The 19,240-nt window shown below is 51.6% G+C and overlaps 1 protein-coding gene across 3 annotated transcripts; it reads right to left on the bottom strand.

Annotated features, from left to right (window-relative positions):
- Positions 1-672: 672 nt before the first annotated feature.
- Positions 673-19,176, bottom strand: Znf653 (zinc finger protein 653). 3 transcript variants are annotated; one of them, XM_032909547.1, is made up of 9 exons: positions 18,857-19,176; positions 15,864-15,907; positions 13,305-13,520; positions 3,101-3,712; positions 2,798-2,975; positions 2,583-2,694; positions 1,679-1,793; positions 1,203-1,302; positions 677-1,109 (listed from the first exon to the last, which is right to left on the bottom strand). In XM_032909547.1, exons 1-9 carry the CDS (start codon positions 19,147-19,149, stop codon positions 932-934), a joined length of 1,848 nt encoding a protein of 615 aa, XP_032765438.1. In that variant the 5' UTR covers positions 19,150-19,176; the 3' UTR covers positions 677-931. The 3 variants fall into 3 exon arrangements, with proteins under 3 accessions (XP_032765439.1, XP_032765438.1, XP_032765437.1); XM_032909546.1 differs by having other exon boundaries at positions 2,798-2,999; XM_032909548.1 differs by lacking the exon at positions 1,679-1,793 and having other exon boundaries at positions 673-1,109; positions 2,798-2,999.
- Positions 19,177-19,240: the final 64 nt, after the last annotated feature.

The following is a 19,240-nucleotide window of genomic DNA, read 5'->3' on the forward strand; positions in this document are numbered from 1 at the left end:
ATGGAAACTGCCCGCTCCCATTGCCTAGACCACCAGCCCCGTTAATTCTGTACTAGGCTGATGTACTGCCGAATCCCAAGTGGGAACTGGGTCTTGTTGTCACTCTATCGGGACCAATCTGCGCGTGGCGCCGCAGGGCTCCCAAGGGCACGTGCCAGAGCTCGCGGCTGTGCTCCCCTGGGTCACGTGGCATCAACTATCCCTACTAGACAAACGGCACGCGCACCACCTGGTGGTGGCACCTACTTCTCCACGAGTCCCCCTGTACGCAGTGGGTCCGAGGCCGTCCTGTTCCAGGAACCTGCTATACAGGGATGGATTCTCTCTTGTTCTAGCTGAAGAGCGAAAGCCACCTCCTCAGGGAAGCCCCCTCCCTTCCTAACCCAACCCATCACTCCATATTTGCCTGACGCTTGTCTACATTGGAGTTTCCAAATGTTTGTTACAGTTTTGCTCCTCCCACAGCTCTCTGGGCCAAGAAAAAAACATTGTGAGGGATGAGGTGTCGGCATCAAGATTCTAGTTCCCCACCCCCACCCTGTGGAAGCAAAGGCTAACAGGAAAGGACCTTGTATGTTACCCAAGGGCAGCCACCCCAACCTAGCCTGGGTCAGGGAGGGAGCAGGCTCATTGGTCACCAAGGGGTGTGCCCAGTGCCCAGAATTATCCAGGTTTATGGGAAGGCAATTCCTTTTTCACTTTAATCTCATTCCGCGCTCTTGACTCAGTTCAGCAGTGCAGTCCCATGTGCCAGCTCCATGGATGGGATGGGATGGGGCAGAGTGGGGCACCTGCCCAGGGAAGAACAGGGATGACTCCTTCCGGCCTGCGGATGGGGCAGCCCCAGTGGCTGTCTAGGGCTCTGACAGGTCTGGACATAATGTCCAAAAGTACAAATAAATAGAGGCTGAGGTCCACGGGCATGGGCAAGTCAGGCAGGTTTGTGATCCGGGTGGCTTTTGAGCGTGTGGAACTTGACACTGTCCAGCTTCTCGAAGCGCTTCCCGCAGCGATCGCATGTGAAGTTGTACTGTACCTCTGCTGTGTGCTTCTTCATGTGCCAATTGAGCGAAGCACGCTGTCGGCACTGGTACCCGCAAATCTCGCACCTGCATGGCAGGAGAGGGGCCCAAGACAGGTCACCGTGGGTTGAGCCTCCCCTGCAACCCGCTCAGGTCACCTCCCTCCGGGGCGCCACTCACTGCAGGGGCGTCTCCCCAGTGTGCGTGCGCCTGTGCACCTCCAGATGGTTCTTTCTCTTGAAAGACTTGCCGCAGGTCTCACAGGTGAACTCTCGGACGCCTGCAGGTGGCAGAGGCCTCAGAACCCTGCCCAGTAGAGGTGGCTACAAGGAGCAAACCCTCCCACAGCCACCCGAGAGGCAACATCTGCTGGAGTGATAACAGGTAGGAAGAGGGTTTCTGACACAAGGTGTCAACTGCTAAGCTAAATGATCTCGCATATGACCACTGTTGGGATTCAGGACAACTCCACATGAAAACCGTTGCCCAGTACAGGTATGTATGTGGGGTTTCATGGTCCTGCCCAGGCTTCCTAAACACTGGACTGTCTGTGTGTGTACTACCCCTGGCGTAGGGTCCTAGCTGGGCTTCCTGAATGCTGGACTGTCCATGTGTGTACTACCCCTGGCGTAGGGTCCTAGCTGGCGGGGCCTGACCTGAATGGATGATCATGTGGCGTCGCAGGTGGTTGGATAAATAAAACTTCTTGCCACAGCCGGGGTGAGGGCACACTTTGGTCTTCCCTTTTCGGTGCACAAGGTTGACGTGGTTCTAGGGTGAGAGGGGCAGGAGTGGGTGCCATGGGACCACCTGGGTATTAAAGTGAGGAGTCACGCAGGAAGCCAAGACATAAGCCATAGCCAGCCTAGGCTGGAAAGTGGAAGAGGCATCCTGGTATCCAGCTGGGACAGGAGCACTGGGGTCTGAGAGCAGCTTTTCCAAGCCCGGCTCTTAGTTCTGGTTAACCTTGGTAGGCTCCAGTGCTAGCCCAATACACACAGGAGGAAACCGAGGCTCCAGGGCACAATGGCTGGCTGATGCTTCTCAAGTGCTGCACTGCCGCTGGAGGACTTGAGTCATGGTTTTGTTTTGTTTTTTCCCCTTCTTTTTCTTTCATTCTTTAACCCATGAGAACAGCCAAGGTGGTTAAAACATGCTCAGCAAGTTCCAGGGCTTACTTACTGGTGCTGCCCTGTGTGAAGAGATGAGGAAACCCCACTCTGCCCCTAGGGCATACTATTCACACTATAGGTGAGCTCCGGGAAAGTCCTCATTGTGTAAGGATCTGGGCTCCCATGCACAGCTACTCCCTGGGACTGGGACAGTGTTCCCATGCAAGATCAAGAGCGTGGTCTGGGAGGTGCTAGTCAGACCAGGTTGGCTATACCTGTGCCTGCAGAGATGGGGTTGAGGAAGTCAGAAGTTAAGCAAGGCCAGCTGTGACAAAATGGGCTCACAGAGCAGGCCCTGCACCACTGACTCCTGGTAGAGCTTCTATGTAGCTACATGGCCCAGACCAGCTGGACCCGACATCAGGCCTGTCTGGGTGGCCTCACTCACCTGGAAGCTGCTGAGAGCCACATACACCTGGCTGCAGCCCTCGTATGGACAGTGGAACATCTCCAGCAGGCCATCAGCATCCATCACTCGTGACCGCTTGCTCCGCCGTCTCCTGGAGAGAAGGGGCCTGTGGCATCAGGGTGCCAGTCCCCAGTGGGCTATAAGCCTGCAGCTGTTCCTCGCCCCTGGTCCCACCCATCCACCCTAGCACCCACTTCTCGGGCTCCTTGGGAATCTCGTAGATGATGGCTGACATTTCACTGCTGTCCAATTCCTCTCCATCCACTTCTGCCTCTGCCTCTGTATTCTCAGGCACTGTGGCTGCCAGCTCTGCCAGCTCGGGGGCCACTGAATCCTCTTTCTCCTCCTTGAGCATATACAGGTCCTCCTTCTCTACGGGGTGACACGGGGCCGTGTCTGTGGGGATAAGGCTGTCAAGGAGCTCACTTCGAGGGCTACTCCTTCCCCTCTGCCACCCTTCCCAACCCCTGCCAGAAGCCACAGTGGCACCCCCAGACCTTTCTTGGTCTCAATGCTGGCTATGGAGGTGGTGTCCATGGTGCTGTGCTGGGTGCCCTCGGGCTCCGTCTGTGTGTATGCTGCCACACCCTCCATCATGGCACAGGACACCTCCTCACCCAGGCTGCTGCTGGGAGTGCCACTGCCAGCAGCTACATTGAGGTGGATGCCCTCAGCTGTGAGGGCATCATAGCCAGGACCAGCAATGATGATCACCTGGGAGCCAGGCACCATGCCTGACACTGGGCAGCTGGCCACTACCTCACCCAGGGCCTCCTGGGGCATGTTCTCAAAGAGGGTGCCGGGGCCAGTGCCCACTTGCATGGGAACTGGCACACACACCACCGTCTCCAGGGCCTCAGGCCCACTGCCTGCAGGGTTTTGGCACAGAGGGGTGCCCTGCTCAGCCAGGCTCTCCACGTGGTGGACGTCAAAGGGGATATGAACTCCTTCCTGAGTGATAAGCCCACTGCTGCCTGTGGGGCTGGAGGGGGTGACAGCTGCAGTAGCAGCTGGGGCTTTGGCTGGCTGGGTCTCGGGAGGCTCCTCCGAGTCAGAGCTGGAACTGGAGCTGGATGAGTCAGAGCTGCCAGCCGCCAGGCCATTGCCCACTGCAGAGAGAAGAGAGGAGACAGTTACTGGATGGGGAGGTGGCCCAGCTTAAACTGTTTGTCTTTAAATACGAAGACCTGAGTTCCATCCTCAGTGCCCATGATAAGATACCATGCACGGGGAAGGGAAAGACTGCTCACCGGTTAAGAGCTTACTACTCTGAGATGACCAGGGTTCAGTTCCCAGACGCACAGGGTGGCTCAATCTAGTCTGTAACTCCACCTGAGGGGGATCTGACACCCTTTTCTAGCCTCTATGAGTACTGCACACATGTGATGTACTTACACACATGCAGACTAAGCACTCATACAATAAAAATCTTTACATTTCTGGGGGTCGACTGGTAAACTGGCACTTGTCATGCAAGTCTTGCTACCTGGGTTTGGCTCCTGGGACCCAGATGTGGTGATCTGAGTGCTAAGTGTCCCCACGGGCTCAGGCATTTGAACACTTGGTCCCCAGTTGGTGCCACTGTTTGGAGAAGTTAAGCTGTACAGCCTGGCTGAAGGAAGCATATCAGCAGGGGCAGGACTCGAGGTTACACAGCTCATGTGTTTTCAATTTGCTGTCTGCCTGTTTGCATTGGGAGAGAGAAGCTCTTTGCTTCATGCCTGCTACTTGCTGCCATGCTTTCCCACCAGATGGACCCTAACCTCTGTGAGACCGTGAGAATCAACTCTCTTCCCTAAGTCTCTTTTGGCCATGGTGTATTATCTCAGTAACAGAAAAGTAGCTAATCAGTGGGGCTGGGGGTGGGGGAGGCCCACACCTTTAATCCCAGCACTTGGGAAGCAGAGGAGGACAGATCTCTCTAAGTCTGAGGCCAGCCTCGTTTACAGAGTGAGTTCCAAAGACAGCCAGGGCTACGCAGAGAAACCCTGTCTTAGAAGCTAAGTACTGTGACTTTTAGGGCCAAAGCCAGTGGTCCCCTCTAGGTTCCTGTACCACCTGATTTGTACTCAATCACCAGTCTCTCTTTGCTAGGCCCTCACACAGCTCACTCCTGACCTCTCTGGCGTGTTTTACTGTTTTGAGACAGTGTCTCACTATGTATCTCTTGCTGCCCCGAAATTCCTATGTACACTAGGCTGACCTCAAACTTAGAGATCCACCTGCCTCTGCTTCCCAAGTGCTGGGATCAAAAGCTCTCACCGCCATGCCAAGCAGCAGCCCAGGTTCGTGTCACATACTGTCATTTCAATTAGTTCAATAGGACTCAGAAAAACAATGCGTGGAGTGAGCCTCTGTCCAGTAGCTCAAGGGCTCTGTCACAAGGCTCTTTCCACATCTGTCTGTCTAGGTACCAGCTGGAAATTCCCATGATACCACTTCTGGTGTCATGACTTGTTGGGATGGTTCATGGAACTCTAGAAAGTTCTCCCTTCAGTCTGCTTCTGCTCATAGTGTAGTTATGAGGGCATAACTTATCAATGGCCAGAAGAGAGCAACAATGGAGCCACAAGCTTAGCTCTTAATGACAGACTCCAGCTCCAGCACCTTTCCAAGACAGCCTCAGTCACAGCACCACCAGGTGCCACCCAACCGAGCTGCCTGCTCACTCATCAAGAGCCTGGGCTGCAGAGGCCAGAGGTGGATGGACGCCTGTATTCCTTAATCTCTCTCCCTTATTATTGTTATTTCTCAAATTTATTTATTTGCAGGTAGGGTATACTATAGTATGTATGTATGTGTGGAGGTCAAAGGAAAACTTGAAGGATTTGTCTCTTTCCTGCCATCATGCAGGTCCTGAGGACAAAACTCAGGTCACCTGACTTGGCGACAAGCACCTTTATGCACTGAGCTATTTCACTGTGCGTGTTGGGGACCCAGACTCATGTCTTCATGCTTGGAGAGCAGGCACTTTACTGACTGAGCCATCTCCCCGGCCTCAGCACAGCTCTCAGGACCAGATGTTCAAACTCTCCCTCATGGACGGGTGGGTGTTAGGCTTACGTCTCCCCTAGATACTGTGCTTGGTCTTTGGGGTGATTAGCCTCTATCCAGCAGCTATGTAGGTGTCTGACCCAGAATCAGCTAACTAGAGTAGATGCAGGGTATTTCAAAGAGCTCCTTGTTAAAGTGGCTCCTTATGAAGTACAAAATGCACTGCCCCTGGGCTGCAGAGATGGCCCAGCTTAGCATTAAAGAGCACTTATGCTCCTCCAGAGGTCCCAAGTTCCATTCCAGGGAGCTCACAACAGCAACTAACTCCAGTTCTAGGAGACCTGGTGTCCTATGATGCCCTCTTCTGCCTCCCCCTTCTCCCTCTCTTTCATACACACATGCATATGCATACACATATACACAAACACACATGCATGCATGCACAAACACATAGAGACAAATATACGCATACACAAATGCATAAATACATGCATGCACAAATATATACATGCACTCACATACATACAAATACACACAGACACATACACCATGCACGCACACATTGCACACACACATGCATGCACATACACAGAAACACAAATGCATGTACACACACACACACACACACAAACTGATAAAGTAAAAATAAATCAAGAAACTACTTATTGTGCTAGTTTACAAAAAACAAAAACTCCTACACTAATAAAATTCTAAGGATTTCAGAAGTTTGTTCAGAGGGGATTGGTTCTAGAACTCCAAGCTGACATCCAAAGTTGTAGAAGATCAATTCTGGGCTGGAGAGATGGCTCAGTGGTTGAGAGCACTGGCTGCTCTTGCAGAGGACCAGAATACAGTTCCCAACACCCACATGGCAGCTCATAATTGCCTATAACTCCAGTTTCAGGGTATCTGAGATATTCTTTTGGCCTTTAAAGGACACTCATGTGGTATACATATGTATGCAGGCAGACACATACACGTGTGTGTGTGTGTGTGTGTGTGTGTGTGTGTGTGTGTGTATTTTTTTTTTGACAAGGTTTTTCTAGGTAGTCGCAGCTGTTCTGAAGTCATAGACTAGGTTGGCCTTGAACTTGCAGAGAGTTCTGCAAGTATCTGTATCTGCCTCCCAAGTGCAGGGATCAAAGGCTTGATCATCATGGCTAATCTATGTACTTTTTCCCGATATGTTTTTTTTTTTTTTTTCTTTTCTTTTTTTTCGGAGCTGGGGACTGAACCCAGGGCCTTGCGCTTGCTAGGCAATCGCTCTACCACTGAGCTAAATCCCCAACCCCTGTACTTTTTAATGTAGCACTTGCAGGACTGTCTTCCGCTCAGGTGGTGGAGTGCGTGCCTAGCACACATGAGGCTCTGGGTCTCATCCCCAGTTCCCCATAAACTGGAGTGGTGCTGTAACTCCAGCACTGGGGTAGTGAGACTGAAGGATTGCTGGTCTGGAATGCATGAGAACCTGTCTCAAAAATAAGCAGGGAAGCTTGGCGCGGTGGTGCATGGGAGGCAGAGACAGGCGGACCTCTGTGAGTTTGAGGTCAGCCTGGTCTTCAGAGTGAGTTCCAGGCTAGTCAGGGATACACAGAGAAACCTTTCTCAGAATGGAGATCTGAGTTTGATTCCCTCATGGTGGAATGTCAGTCACTAAACTCCATTAAGTTGCCCTCTGAGGGTTGGAGATTTAGCTCAGTGGTAGAGTGTTTGCCTAGCAAGCGCAAGGCCCTGGGTTCGATCCCCAGCTCCGAAAAAAAGAAAAAAAAAAGTTGTCCTCTGATGTGTACTGACATCCACAACAGTGCTATGTCACCCACACTCCCCCAACAAATAAATGTAATAAAAAATTAAACAAATATATTGTAACCCTTTTTTTTTTTTCTTTTCTTTTTTTCGGAGCTGGGGACCGAACACAGGGCCTTGCACTTGCTAGGCAAGTGCTCTACCACTGAGCTAAATCCCCAACCCCTAAATTGTAACCCTTAATAGAACTTATATACACTCCCCCATTTGCCTAAAATCATTTATAATACCTGATACGAAGAAAACTACTCTTCCAGTGCTGTATTGTTTCAAAAGCAAATAAACAAAAGCAAGCAGAATGAAGTAAGCCTCTCAAGACACCACAAAGAAAAAGGAACCAATAAGAAGAGAGGCTCACTCGACACTGTGTGTGGACGAGGGCGCGTATGCTGCCCTTTCCCTACGGCCAGTCCTGGGATGGCTGACTGCGTGCAGACAGAAGCACTGCATATGGAACATCTGAGCACAGAGTTAAGGCTCTATTTTGCATGCGTGTGTTTATGTATCTGCATGTGTATGCACGCATGTACAGATGCATCAGGAGGTGAGAAAGCAATTCTGGGTACCTTCCTCAATGACTCTCTACCTACCTTATTCATTTTTTTTCTTTTTTTTTTTTTTTCCTGGAGCTGGGGACTGAACCCAGGGCCTTGCGCTTGCTAGGCAAGCGCTCTACCACTGAGCTAAATCCCCAACCCCTTCATTTATTTTTATTTTATTTTTGAATCAGGGTTTCAGTATGAAGTCCTGCCTGGTCCAGAACTTCTATGTAGACCAAGAAGGTCTTGAACTCACAGAGATTTACCTGCCTCTGCCTCTTCAGTACCACGCTAAAGATATCTGACACCATGTCTAGTTCCAACTTATTTCTGTAGAGAATCTCTGGTTATTAGCCTGGCTAGTCAGTGAGCCCCAGAGTCTCCTGTCTCCATCTTCCCACTCCTAGGATTGCAGGCGTGGCGCTTTTTTTCTTTTTCTTTTTTTTTTTTTTCCCCCGGAGCTGGGGACCGAACCCAGGGCCTTGCGCTCGCTAGGCAAGTGCTCTACCGCTGAGCTAAATCCCCAACCCCGGCGTGGCTCTTTTGATACATGTGCTAGGAATTGAAATCATGTTCTCACGCTTGCCCAGCAAGCACCTCACCAACTCAGCCATGTCCCCAGCTCCTGAACTGTATTTATTTTTATGACACCATAGACTGTACCAATGTCCTGGTGACTCTATGCATTCATGAGAAGCTGGGTCTCCCTATAGAGCCCCAAGTTCTTGGTACCACACCCTCTGCTGCCCCCATCTCAGAATCCACTCAGCAACCCTGGGAACCTTCACTAGACCTTCTTCCAACAGAGCCTGTGCTGTTCTGCTCACAGGTGGCCCTGTCTCACAGGGTGGTAGTTCTGTCCTTCCTGTGGCTCAAGCCAACGTCCTAGGGCTTTCCTTGACTCTCTCTCTCACACCCACTTCCAATCTGTCAGCAAAACCTGTTGGGACTGCATCCAAAGTCCTCCACCCACAGCCCAACTGTCTCTCCTCAATCCCTCCAGATGCTGGTCACAGCCTCAGCATTCCTGCAACAGGGACGGCTTGGTCTCCTAGCTCCTGAGAACCTGTCCATTGCTTCCTGTAAGAGACAGGCCGGCTGCTCCCAAACACAGCTTTTTCCTGCCCACCCTGCTGCTCTGCCATCACCCAGGACCTGCAGCAAGTAGACACCTTGCCGTACGGTTCCAGCCAATAGAGGAGCAGACATAGTTTCCCCGGCCAAGCTCCCACATCCCTGTCCTACCACCTAGCCAGGCAGGCCCAGGAGGAGGCTGGACAGGAGCCCCAAGGTTGTTGGGTTTGTGAAAAACAAGAGCATCATGCAGTAGTAAGAACTGTGACGTAGGGGTTGGGGATTTAGGTCAGTGGTAGGCGCTTGCCTAGGCGCAAGGCCCTGGTTGGGTCCCCAGCTCGAAAAAAAACAAAAAAAAAAAAAAAAAAAAAAAAAAAAAGAACTGTGGCGTGGCAGGGGATGGCTCAAAGGGTAAATGACAAGCTTAGTTCCATCCAGGAGAACCACATGATGCAATGAGAGAAGTGACTCCTGCCACTTGTCCTCTGACCTCTACATTCATGCTGTGACATGCTCACCCACATGCGCACACTCACACATACAATGTCTTAAAAAGTAGAAAACCGCTGAATGTGGAGGTGCACACCTTTGATTTAGCACTCAAGATGCAGAGGTGGGCAAATCCCTCAGTTCAAGGCTAGCCTGGTCTACAGAGCTAGTTCCAGGACAGCTAGGGGTACACAGACAAACTCTGTTTCAAAAACCCAAAACCAAAACGCAAAAGTAAAACAGCCCTAATCTAATGTGTGCCACTTTGGGGCCGGGTCTTCTTTCTGTAAGTTTCCTGAAGGCATTCAGTGCACCTCTGCAACCCGTGCTACACGTCCCAAATCATCTCCCTGCCCCCTGTCTCCATTTCCTCTCAGGTCTCTTACTCCAGGGATATTAGACAAGCTCTGACCTTGGGGCCTTTGCACCTGCGACCCAGCTGCCAAACCTTCTCTCTAGCATTGGTTAGGGCTGCAGTCAGCTCATTGAGTTTCCCAGGGAGGCACCCTGATCACCTGTCTCAAACAGCCCCTGCCCCAGAGTATGTGATGCTGTACTGATTATTTTGTTTACTGCCTCCTTCTGCTCTAGATTAGAAATGCACTAAAGGGGCCAGAGAGATGGCTCAGTAGTTAAGAGCACGTGCTGCTATTGCAGAGGTTCTGAATTCCCTCTCAATACCCATGTCAGGAAGCTCACAACCTGGAACACTAGATCCAGGGAATGCGATGCCGCTAGCCTCCTTGGACGTCTGCGTGCACGCACAGGCGTGCACACACACACACACACACACACACACACACACACACACACACACACACACACACCCCTCCCATTCCCAGAAGGCCACCAGTAAGCCAAAGGGCCCCTGACATGTCAATCAGGTATTTGCTACTAAAATAGTAAAATCCACAAAGGGACTGAGGGATGGGAGCCATGAGTGACAGACTTTGCCCATAACACAGCTGGGGCACGCTGTCTGGTCCCAAGTTCTATGGCTCCAGAGCCTGGGCTGGTACCTACCTGCAGTTGTATGCATGTTCTGCCTTCACAGCACCACTCTGAGCCCAGAATCATTCTGCTGCCAGTCTAACTGACACTGGAGTTGTTTACGATGAAAACAGACTTAAAGAGTAGATGGGGTTCTACGGTTCTGTTTTGTTTTTTGTTTTGCTTCTTTTTTTTTTTTTTTTTTTTTTTTTTTTTGGTTCTTTTTTTTTGAGCTGGGGACCCGAACCCAGGGCCTTATGCTTCCTAGGCAAGCGCTCTACCACTGAGCTAAATCCCCAACCCCTTTTTGTTTTGCTTCTTAGTAGGTTTTGGGGCATGGCTATAGTTTGGTTAAATGTTCACCGAAGGCTCCTGTTTTAAAGACACAGTCCCTGAAACGGCACCATTAGAAGACGATGGAGCCTTTAACAGGCAGGCTGATCCTGAGGACTCAGGTCACAAGTGCGCTCTGAAGAAAACGGTGGTGCCTCTGCCTGCTCTAGCTTTCTGTGGGGGAGGCTGTGGTGAGTGGCTCTTTTCTGCAGTCACTCCCACTGATGCTACCCCTGAGCATCAGGTTCCAACCTCGCCAGAGCCTCTAAAACCTAGACAAGCCTTTTCTCCCTACGTGGACTGTCTTGGGCCCTCATTATGGTGCAAAGCTGACTCACTTAGGCATGGAGACACTACCTGATTCAGGGCACAGAGTGGTTGGGAACACCTGTAACTTCTCAGTCCCCAGCAATTCCCTGAAGGATATGTAATCACACCAGGTCTGGGAGTGCCAGTCTGAAACCCCAGCTACTCAAAAGACTGAGGCAGAAAGATCACTAGTTCAAAGCCAGCACGGACAACTTGGTGCCCCATATCCAGCTTCCAAAAATCTCAAGGGTAGAATGTTTGTCTAGCAGTGTAAGGCTCTGGGTTCTGTCCCAAACACCAACCAAGAAAACATCTGTGTGCTTCTGGACTTCACTCACAGCTCCAGTAGAAAGTTCTCAGGCTGAGTCTGGCATTGCTACCCTAGGCATGGGCCAGGGTAGGGAGAGCTGCTTGGGGAAGAGGCCAGGATAGGAGCAAAGATACTTCCTTACTCCTGCCTGGGCAGACATGGCTAATGGATCACAGAGCTCATTCCCAAAAGCCCAATTATGGAGGTCACTGTTGGACTGGGGTGACATCATCACAGCCTAGGAAGGTACAAGATAGACCAGTCCCAATCCTCCTGGGCTTCCTCAAGAGCTGTATGGCAGGACAGATGACAGAATTATGGGGAGGAGTCAGATGGCCCAGGACGCACTGAGGAGAAGTGGCAGGCTGAGGAGGGCAGGGTGCTAACCAAAAAGCACAGGACACCTGCTCTCTGGAGACTGGCCAAGGCCCAGTGGGGTGGCTGTGGGTGTGGGCCCATCAGGAGTATTTCTCACCCCAGTGTCCCCTCAGCCAGCTGGGATGCCACCTGCTTGTTGATGCCTGCCAGCACAGACTTAGCCCTGATGACTAGCTCCACCCTCAGGCCTGCCATAGCACTTGGCAACTGGCCCTTTAGGCCTTGTCAGTCATGCCAAGTCCTGAGGTAGCATGCAGCATCCTCACTGACCCACCAGGCTGTACGTGGGCCTTCCTGAGAGTCCCTCTCAGCCTCAGTGGGCAGCCAGCCTAGTGTGACTTGTGTGGGACAGAAGGAGGGAGAGGATAAGAAGGATGACAGACTCAGGAGATGGAGGTGGGGGTGGGGGGAGAGAAAGGGACAACTGTGGGAAACAGAAGATCAAGGACAGGAAAGAAGCTTGAGTTCAGCCCAGGGCTTTAATCCTAGTTGCTTGGGATGCTGATGCAGGAGGATTTCAAGTTCAAATTTGAGGTTCACCTGAGCTAGAGAGTTCAAGTGCAGCTTGGGTGACTTAGTGAGACCTTATCTCAAAAGAAAAAGTAACAAGACTGAAAGGGGCTGGAGTGATGGCTCAGAGGTTAAGATGCTCAGGGACCACTGACTGCTGTTGCAGAGGTCTTGAGTTCAGTTCCTAGCACCCACATGGCAGCTCACAACCATCTGTAACTCCAGTCCCGAGGAATACAACAGTTCTTCTGGCTCCAAAAGCACTGTGGTACACAGACATACGCAAACAAAACCATAAAATAAAAGTGGGGGAAAATGTAAGGGCTGCATAGGGGCTTGGGACTGAGGTGTGGCTAAATGATAGAGCGCTGCCTAGAACATGCTAAGTGAGGGCTAGCTCAGCATGCATATCTGAATCCCAGTACTTGGTACGCGGGATTACAGGAAGGGCTGTCCAAAACACAAGACTAGCCTGGGCTACATGAAAAGAACCTGGCTTAAGAAAACCAAACAGGCCAGTGTGGTGGTGCACACCTTACCTCCAGTCTCAGGAGGCAGAGACAGGAGGCGTAAGTCTGAAGCCAGCATGGCCTAACAAACAGCAAGCTCCAGGCCAGCCAGAGCTACATAACGGAGCCCTGTCCCCCAAACAAATGGAAACAAACAAACCCACCCACAAAGCATAAAATCTCTAAAGGAAGCCAGTAAGTAACCCAGCTGAGGAGAATGAAGGGATGGAGAAGAGGAAGGGTGGGAGAGAGAGCGAGCAAGAGAGAGCTGAAAAGCTAGAGGAAATATAGAAAGGTTGTTATTCCCTGTGAGGACAAAATTCTGCTCAGCTTGGCAGGGACTCAAAGGCTGCAAGTCCTGCATGGGCTCGCCCAGGCCACTCTCCTAAAGCCCCTACTGGCACAGTCCCAGCTGACCCCAAGGGAAGTGTGCAGACAGACCATGACCCCGTACACCCACCTTTGTCACTGTCAGGCTCTGAGTCACTGAGGGGCTTGAGTGGGGAGTGTAGGTCCTGGAAGTAGCGGTGTCCAGCTTCGCACTGCCACACGGCCGTGGTGTAAAGGCCGAAGGTAGGGTCAAGCTCTGCCAGGTGAGGCTCATAGGGGCAGCGGTGCTTGTGGTCCTCATACCAGATCACCACGTTCTTCAGACAGTTCACGTTGCGCCGCCGCCCTGTGGACGGACACAGGGCCCCAGGTAGATGTGAGGACAGGCGTTCCACTCCCCTGGGGCCAACAATTCCTACTCTGAGACAGCCTCTTGAATCCCACTGCCACTATGCAGAAGAGGAAACTGAGGTTTGGGGGAGGTGATACAACCTGGAGATATCTAGGACCTGGAGAGAGACAGACACTGTCCTTGGCTGAGTGAAGTCATACAGCTAACGGTGCCTGACTGTTGATAGCTGTTTCTTCTCTTTCTTTCTTTTTTCTAATAGGGCCTTATTATGTAACTCGAGATAGCTTTGAACTCACAGAAGTCTGCTGCTTGTCTCGCCAGTGCTGGATTAAAGGTGTGCCACTGCTCAGCTTTTAGCTGTTTCTTTCAGGATTGAAGACATGGACCACCACACTCAGCTATTTCTAAATAAAAATCTTCATCCTGCCACCACTGGGCAGTGGTGACACTCATGTTTAATTCCAGCACTAGATGCAGAGACAGGCAGATCTCTGTGAGTTTGAGACCAATCTGATCTATAGAGCTAGTTCCAGGACTAGACTACACAAAGAAACCCTGCCTTGAAAAACAAAAACAAACAAACAACAACAACACCAAAAAACAGCAAAAAACAAAAAGAAAAAACCTCAAAGAAAAAAAACAACCCTAAACAAAGCCAAAATCTTCATCTCACACACTCCTGGAAGGACTCCCTGGTGCCTTCCTTCTGCCATCTACAGCCACAAGGGGGTGCCAGGAGAGCAGGGCATGTCCTCTTCTCAGCTGAAAATTCAGTGGCTACCACCTCCAAGGGGTGGAGAGAAAGAAACAAGTGCCAAGGTAGCGAGCAAAGCACTGCCAGGTCTCTCACCCTCCCTTCCATCTCCCTCTAGCCACATGACCTCCTAGCTGTCCTTCAAATGAGCTAAGCTGATCCTGCCCCAGCCCTTGCACAGCTATGCCGTTCCTTCAGGTTCCTCATTAGTGCCTTCATTCAGAAACCTCCCCACGTGTACACTCTTCTCAGAAGCCACCCTTTCCAGAGTCAGCGTAGCCATCTTTGGTTGTTTACAAAAGCACAAAGAGGCTGCCTGTGCCATCTACTTGGATGCCTCTTGTCTGTCTTCCCCAGTAGAGTGCCAGCCCCACAAGGGCAGAAACAGGTCAGTTTTGCTTCTTTGGGACTGGCTAGGGAAGAGCTTCCGGCCGTGTAGGGGTGCTGGAGGGTGAGCATGGCAGAGCCAGACTGTCTGCATTTAGATCTTGGCTCTGCCACAATCTGCCTAGGCAGCGCTGAGTGAGTGGCCAGAGGCAAAGCAGAATTCTACATCTGGGGACTGCCAGGGAGGCATGAGGGAGCAAAGAAGCCATGAGGGCCCTGAGGAAGGCCTGTGATAGTATGATGGGGTGGGACTATCCTCTGCCTGTAGGGCTGGAAGGGGAGAGAGGGCCAATAAAGGGTTTTGGACTGCAGGAGTGAGAACCATGTCAGTGACATGAACTTCCACAGCTGCTCCATTGCCAGCCTGGCACTACCTAACTAACCCTCTGGGGCCGCACAGGAAAGATTACAGCTCACTTGTGTGCCAAGGTTGGGAATGGGAATCTTTAGGCATGTGTAATCCTGAGACAGGCAATTTTGAGTTTTGAGGCCAGCCTAGCTTACAAGGCAAAACCAGCCAGAAAAAGAAAGGAAGGAAGGAAGGAAGGAAGGAAGGAAGGAAGGAAGGAAGGAAGGAAGGAAGGAAGGAAGGAAGGAGGCAGTCAAGATAGCTAAGAGAGTAAAGGTGCTTGTGATCAAGCCTGGCCCACTCAGGTTAGATACTCAGAACCTATGTGGTAGAAAGCAAGGGCTAACTCCCAAAAGTTGTTCTCTGATTCCCACACCTGTGATGTACACACTCATGCACGTACACACACAAATAAAAGGATAAATGCATGTGAAAACAACTTTTTAAGATGGGGAGCTGGGAATACGGCTTAGTCACAGAGCTTCTCCTTAGCATGCACAAAGCCCTGGGCTCCACTGCTAGCACCACGTGAGCTGTGAGGTGGTACACACCTGTACAGCCTAGCACTGTGGGATACGGACCAGCCTCTGCTAGAGGAGGAGTTTGAGGCCAGTGCAGCTACACGAGACCTTTGTATCAAATGAGGCAGAGCAGGGCTCATTGCCACCAGGTGGTTCTCAGACCTTCCTGATGGGGACCTGAAACCCAAGCCTTTGTAGATTCATGAATCTACATGCTGGTTGGTCAGGCAGGGTGACTGTCGTAGCAAAGGAACAGGGACGGTGACTGGTCCCTTCTAGGCTCTGCTCTGCCTGCTCCCACCCCTCCCACGCTGGGCTCCACTTACTTTTCTTCCGCTTTGGCTTTTTGGGGACTTGCTCCCACGGCTTCCTGTAACACAGAGAGTGGAGAGGGTGAACGAGGGGCCCAGGTAGGCCCAATTCCTGGCCTGGTAGAAAATGACAGCAGTTTATCTGCTCTGGGATGCCATCTGAACTTCTGTAGCCCTGCTGCTTTCCCAGCAGTCTGTGGCTTGGACAACTGCTCCTGCCAGCACCCCTGAATGGTGGTCTCACCATTACCTTACTCAGAGAACACTGGTACTCAGAGGGTCCCAGGTAAATGGGATGTGGAGGGTGGGAGGAATGCTGAGAGGCTCCATGATCCCTACCCTGTGGGGCACAAACCCTGGATGCCATCCCACCAACAATCATCAGACATGTTAGCTGGGAGTGGTGGTGCATTCCTGTCTCCCCAGCACGCAGAAGGCAGAGGTGGGGGATCATGAACTGAGACCAGTCAGGACTATACCAAGAAAAGGCCAGCTTAGGTTATATAGGAAAACCCTGTTTCAAAAAGGTAAAATGAAGAAAAAATAGTATGAAGAAAATACTGGAGCATATACCTAGCATGCACAAAGCCCAGGTCTCCTTCTCCTGAACCATATAAACCCTATGTGGCAGCTCATGCCTGTAGCCCCAGCACTCAGGAGGTAGAGCAGGGGGCTGAAGAGGTGGCTCAGAGGATATGAGCACTGACTGCTTGCTGTTCCAGAGGTCCTGAGTTCAATTCCCAGCAACCACATGGTGGCTCACAACCATCTGTAATGGGATCTGATGCCCTCTCCAGTTGTGTCTGAAGACAGATACAGTGTACCCACATACATAAAATAAATAAATCTCCAGCAGGAGGATTATTGCAAGCTCCTCCTTCCTGGTATCCCAGTGCCTACCCTTCAATGTACTCAAGCTTCAATGTAAGACTGTGATGTTCTAATAGGACTTGTCACACTTATTTATCATTTATAGGGTAAGGAATGTGCCGTAATGCTGTGGATGGAGGGCAGGGAGACTTGCAGGGGTTTTCTCCCTCTGCCATGTGTCCTGGGGATCAACTAGGATCACTAGACTTGGGACACCTTCCTCTGAAGGGCTGGGAGTACAAACATGAATCTAGAGCTTTATATGTAACAGGCAAGCTACTGATGGAGCTGTATACTCAACTAGTAAGCACGCATGTACACGCACATATGCTTGTCCCAGAGCTCTGCATGCATTAGAAACTCCACCACTGAGTTATACCCCCTGCTCCTAGCTAGTTACTACCCCTCAAAATCAAAGTGTTTTTGTTTTTTGTTTTGAGACCTGTCTCTCTATAGCCAAGGATAACTTCTTGTCTATCCTGGAACTCAATATATAGACCAGATTGGCCTCAAACTCAAAGAGCTCTATTTGCATCTGCCTCCAAAGTGCTGGGACTAAAGGCATGTGCCACTATGCCTGGATAACTTTTAAAAATGATTTTATTATTTCATGTGCATAAGTTTTTACTTGCATTCACATCTCTGTACCCATGGTGCCCATGATGGTCAGAAGAGGGCATGAAATCCCTTAGAACTGGAGTTACAGTTGGTTGTGAACCTGGTGACTGGAACCAAACCCAGGTCTTCTGAAATAGCAACAAATGCTCTTAACTACCAAGCCAACCTTTTCATGGCATAGAATCAACTCTTTTTTTTTTTTTTTTTTTTTGGTTCTTTTTTTCGGAGCTGGGGACCGAACCCAGGGCCTTGCGCTTCCTAGGCAAGCGCTCTACCACTGAGCTAAATCCCCAACCCCTAGAATCAACTCTTAAAGAATCATTCATATGGATGAATGCAGACAAGAGCAGAACAAGTGAAACCTTATTGTGGGCCAAATCCTTCCTAAGCTCTCTGCTTTCATTTTGCATCTTACGTGAGACAGAGTATGGTTATGTAGCCCTGGCTGGCTGGACCTGTGCAAACCAGACAGATGATATCAAATCCAGTGTTCACAACATGCAGCCACTGGCTGGGGAGGCGGGGGCATCAAGCTGGAGTTCTAGGTTGAGCTCCCTCCATGGCTGAGCCTCCAGTTTTTCTTCCCACTGTGGATATCTGTGTTATGGGGCGACAGGAGTTACCCCTGTTGGAAACGCTCTACCTTCTTGCTGTTCTTAAGGGCACAGGGTTGGAGGACACTGAGACAAACATGCTCGAGTCTCAAATAGGAGGGCATCCGTACTTCCAGAGCCAGTTTCTCAGTTCGGGCAACCCCCACATGACAATTTACCAATACTCTGACAACTACAGCGTGGTGAAACATTCACGATCTTAGTCTGATCCCTAGCTTGCATTTGATAGGAGGGAACTAGCTCTGCAAAGCTGTCCTCCCACCTCCTCACGTGGGCTTCCATATATCAGGCACAATAACAAAATCTTAAAAGAGTCCTCATGTCAAGCCTGGCACATGCCTTTAGTCCCAGCACTCAGGATGCACACAAGTAGCCCCGACAAGGGAACTGAAACAAAGAGGTGGCTGGGATAAGACTCCTTTCTTGTAGAGGATCCGGGTTTGGCTCCCACAACCTACATGGTGGTTCACAATGGTGGTTTCGGGGGATCCGACACCCTTTTTTGACCTCTGCAGGCAGTAGGCATGCACGTGGTACACATATATAAATGAAGGCAAGGCACTCAGACACAGAAAATCAAGAGTGCTCAGCACCTTTGGAGGTTTACACCTGAGAGACAGCCGCAAGCCAGGCCAGTGGAGGCGGGGTCGACTCCTCAGACGGGCCAGTCAGAGCTTCTGAAGGCGGGCAGAGGGGTGGGTCACAGGCTTGCATTGGGTAGTCAATGGGTCGGAGGCGGAGCCGCGAGGAGGCGCGTGAGGGGTCTGGGCTGCCTAAGCCTGAGACGGAGACCCGCCAGGAGGCCCTGGGGCGGGGCCTCGAGCTCCGGGGGCGGGGCCCCTGCTCATCTCGTCCCTCCCTCCGGCTTCTTCTCTCCCTCCCTCTCCCGGCCCCGCGCCCCCTTACCCGTGGCGGCCGCTACGCTGGCCACGCTCCAGCGAAATGAGGTAGGCGGCGAGTTTGGCGTCGCTCCAGCCGCTGCGGCGTCTCAAGTCCACCCAGGGGCCGTGCGCCTCACCCAGGTACACGCGCCGCACGTCGTACTTCTTCCGGGACTCGAGCCGCCTCCGGGCCCGGTCCGACTCGGTGAGTCGCGGCCGGCCCCGCGCCTTTCTGCCTGCCGCGCCTTCCTCTGCAGCCGCCTCCCCGCCTGCGCCCGCCTCCGCCTCCGCCCCGGGCTCTGGAGCCCGCTCCGCCATCCCCCCCTCCCTGGTTACCGGCCTCCCCCGTTGTTAGGAGCCTCGACCGGAAGTGGCGCGCCTAGTCTGCGCCGTCGGGAGATTTCTCACA

Source organism: Rattus rattus, chromosome 8 (genome assembly GCF_011064425.1).
Source record: "Rattus rattus isolate New Zealand chromosome 8, Rrattus_CSIRO_v1, whole genome shotgun sequence".
NCBI classification, from domain to species: domain Eukaryota; kingdom Metazoa; phylum Chordata; class Mammalia; order Rodentia; family Muridae; genus Rattus; species Rattus rattus.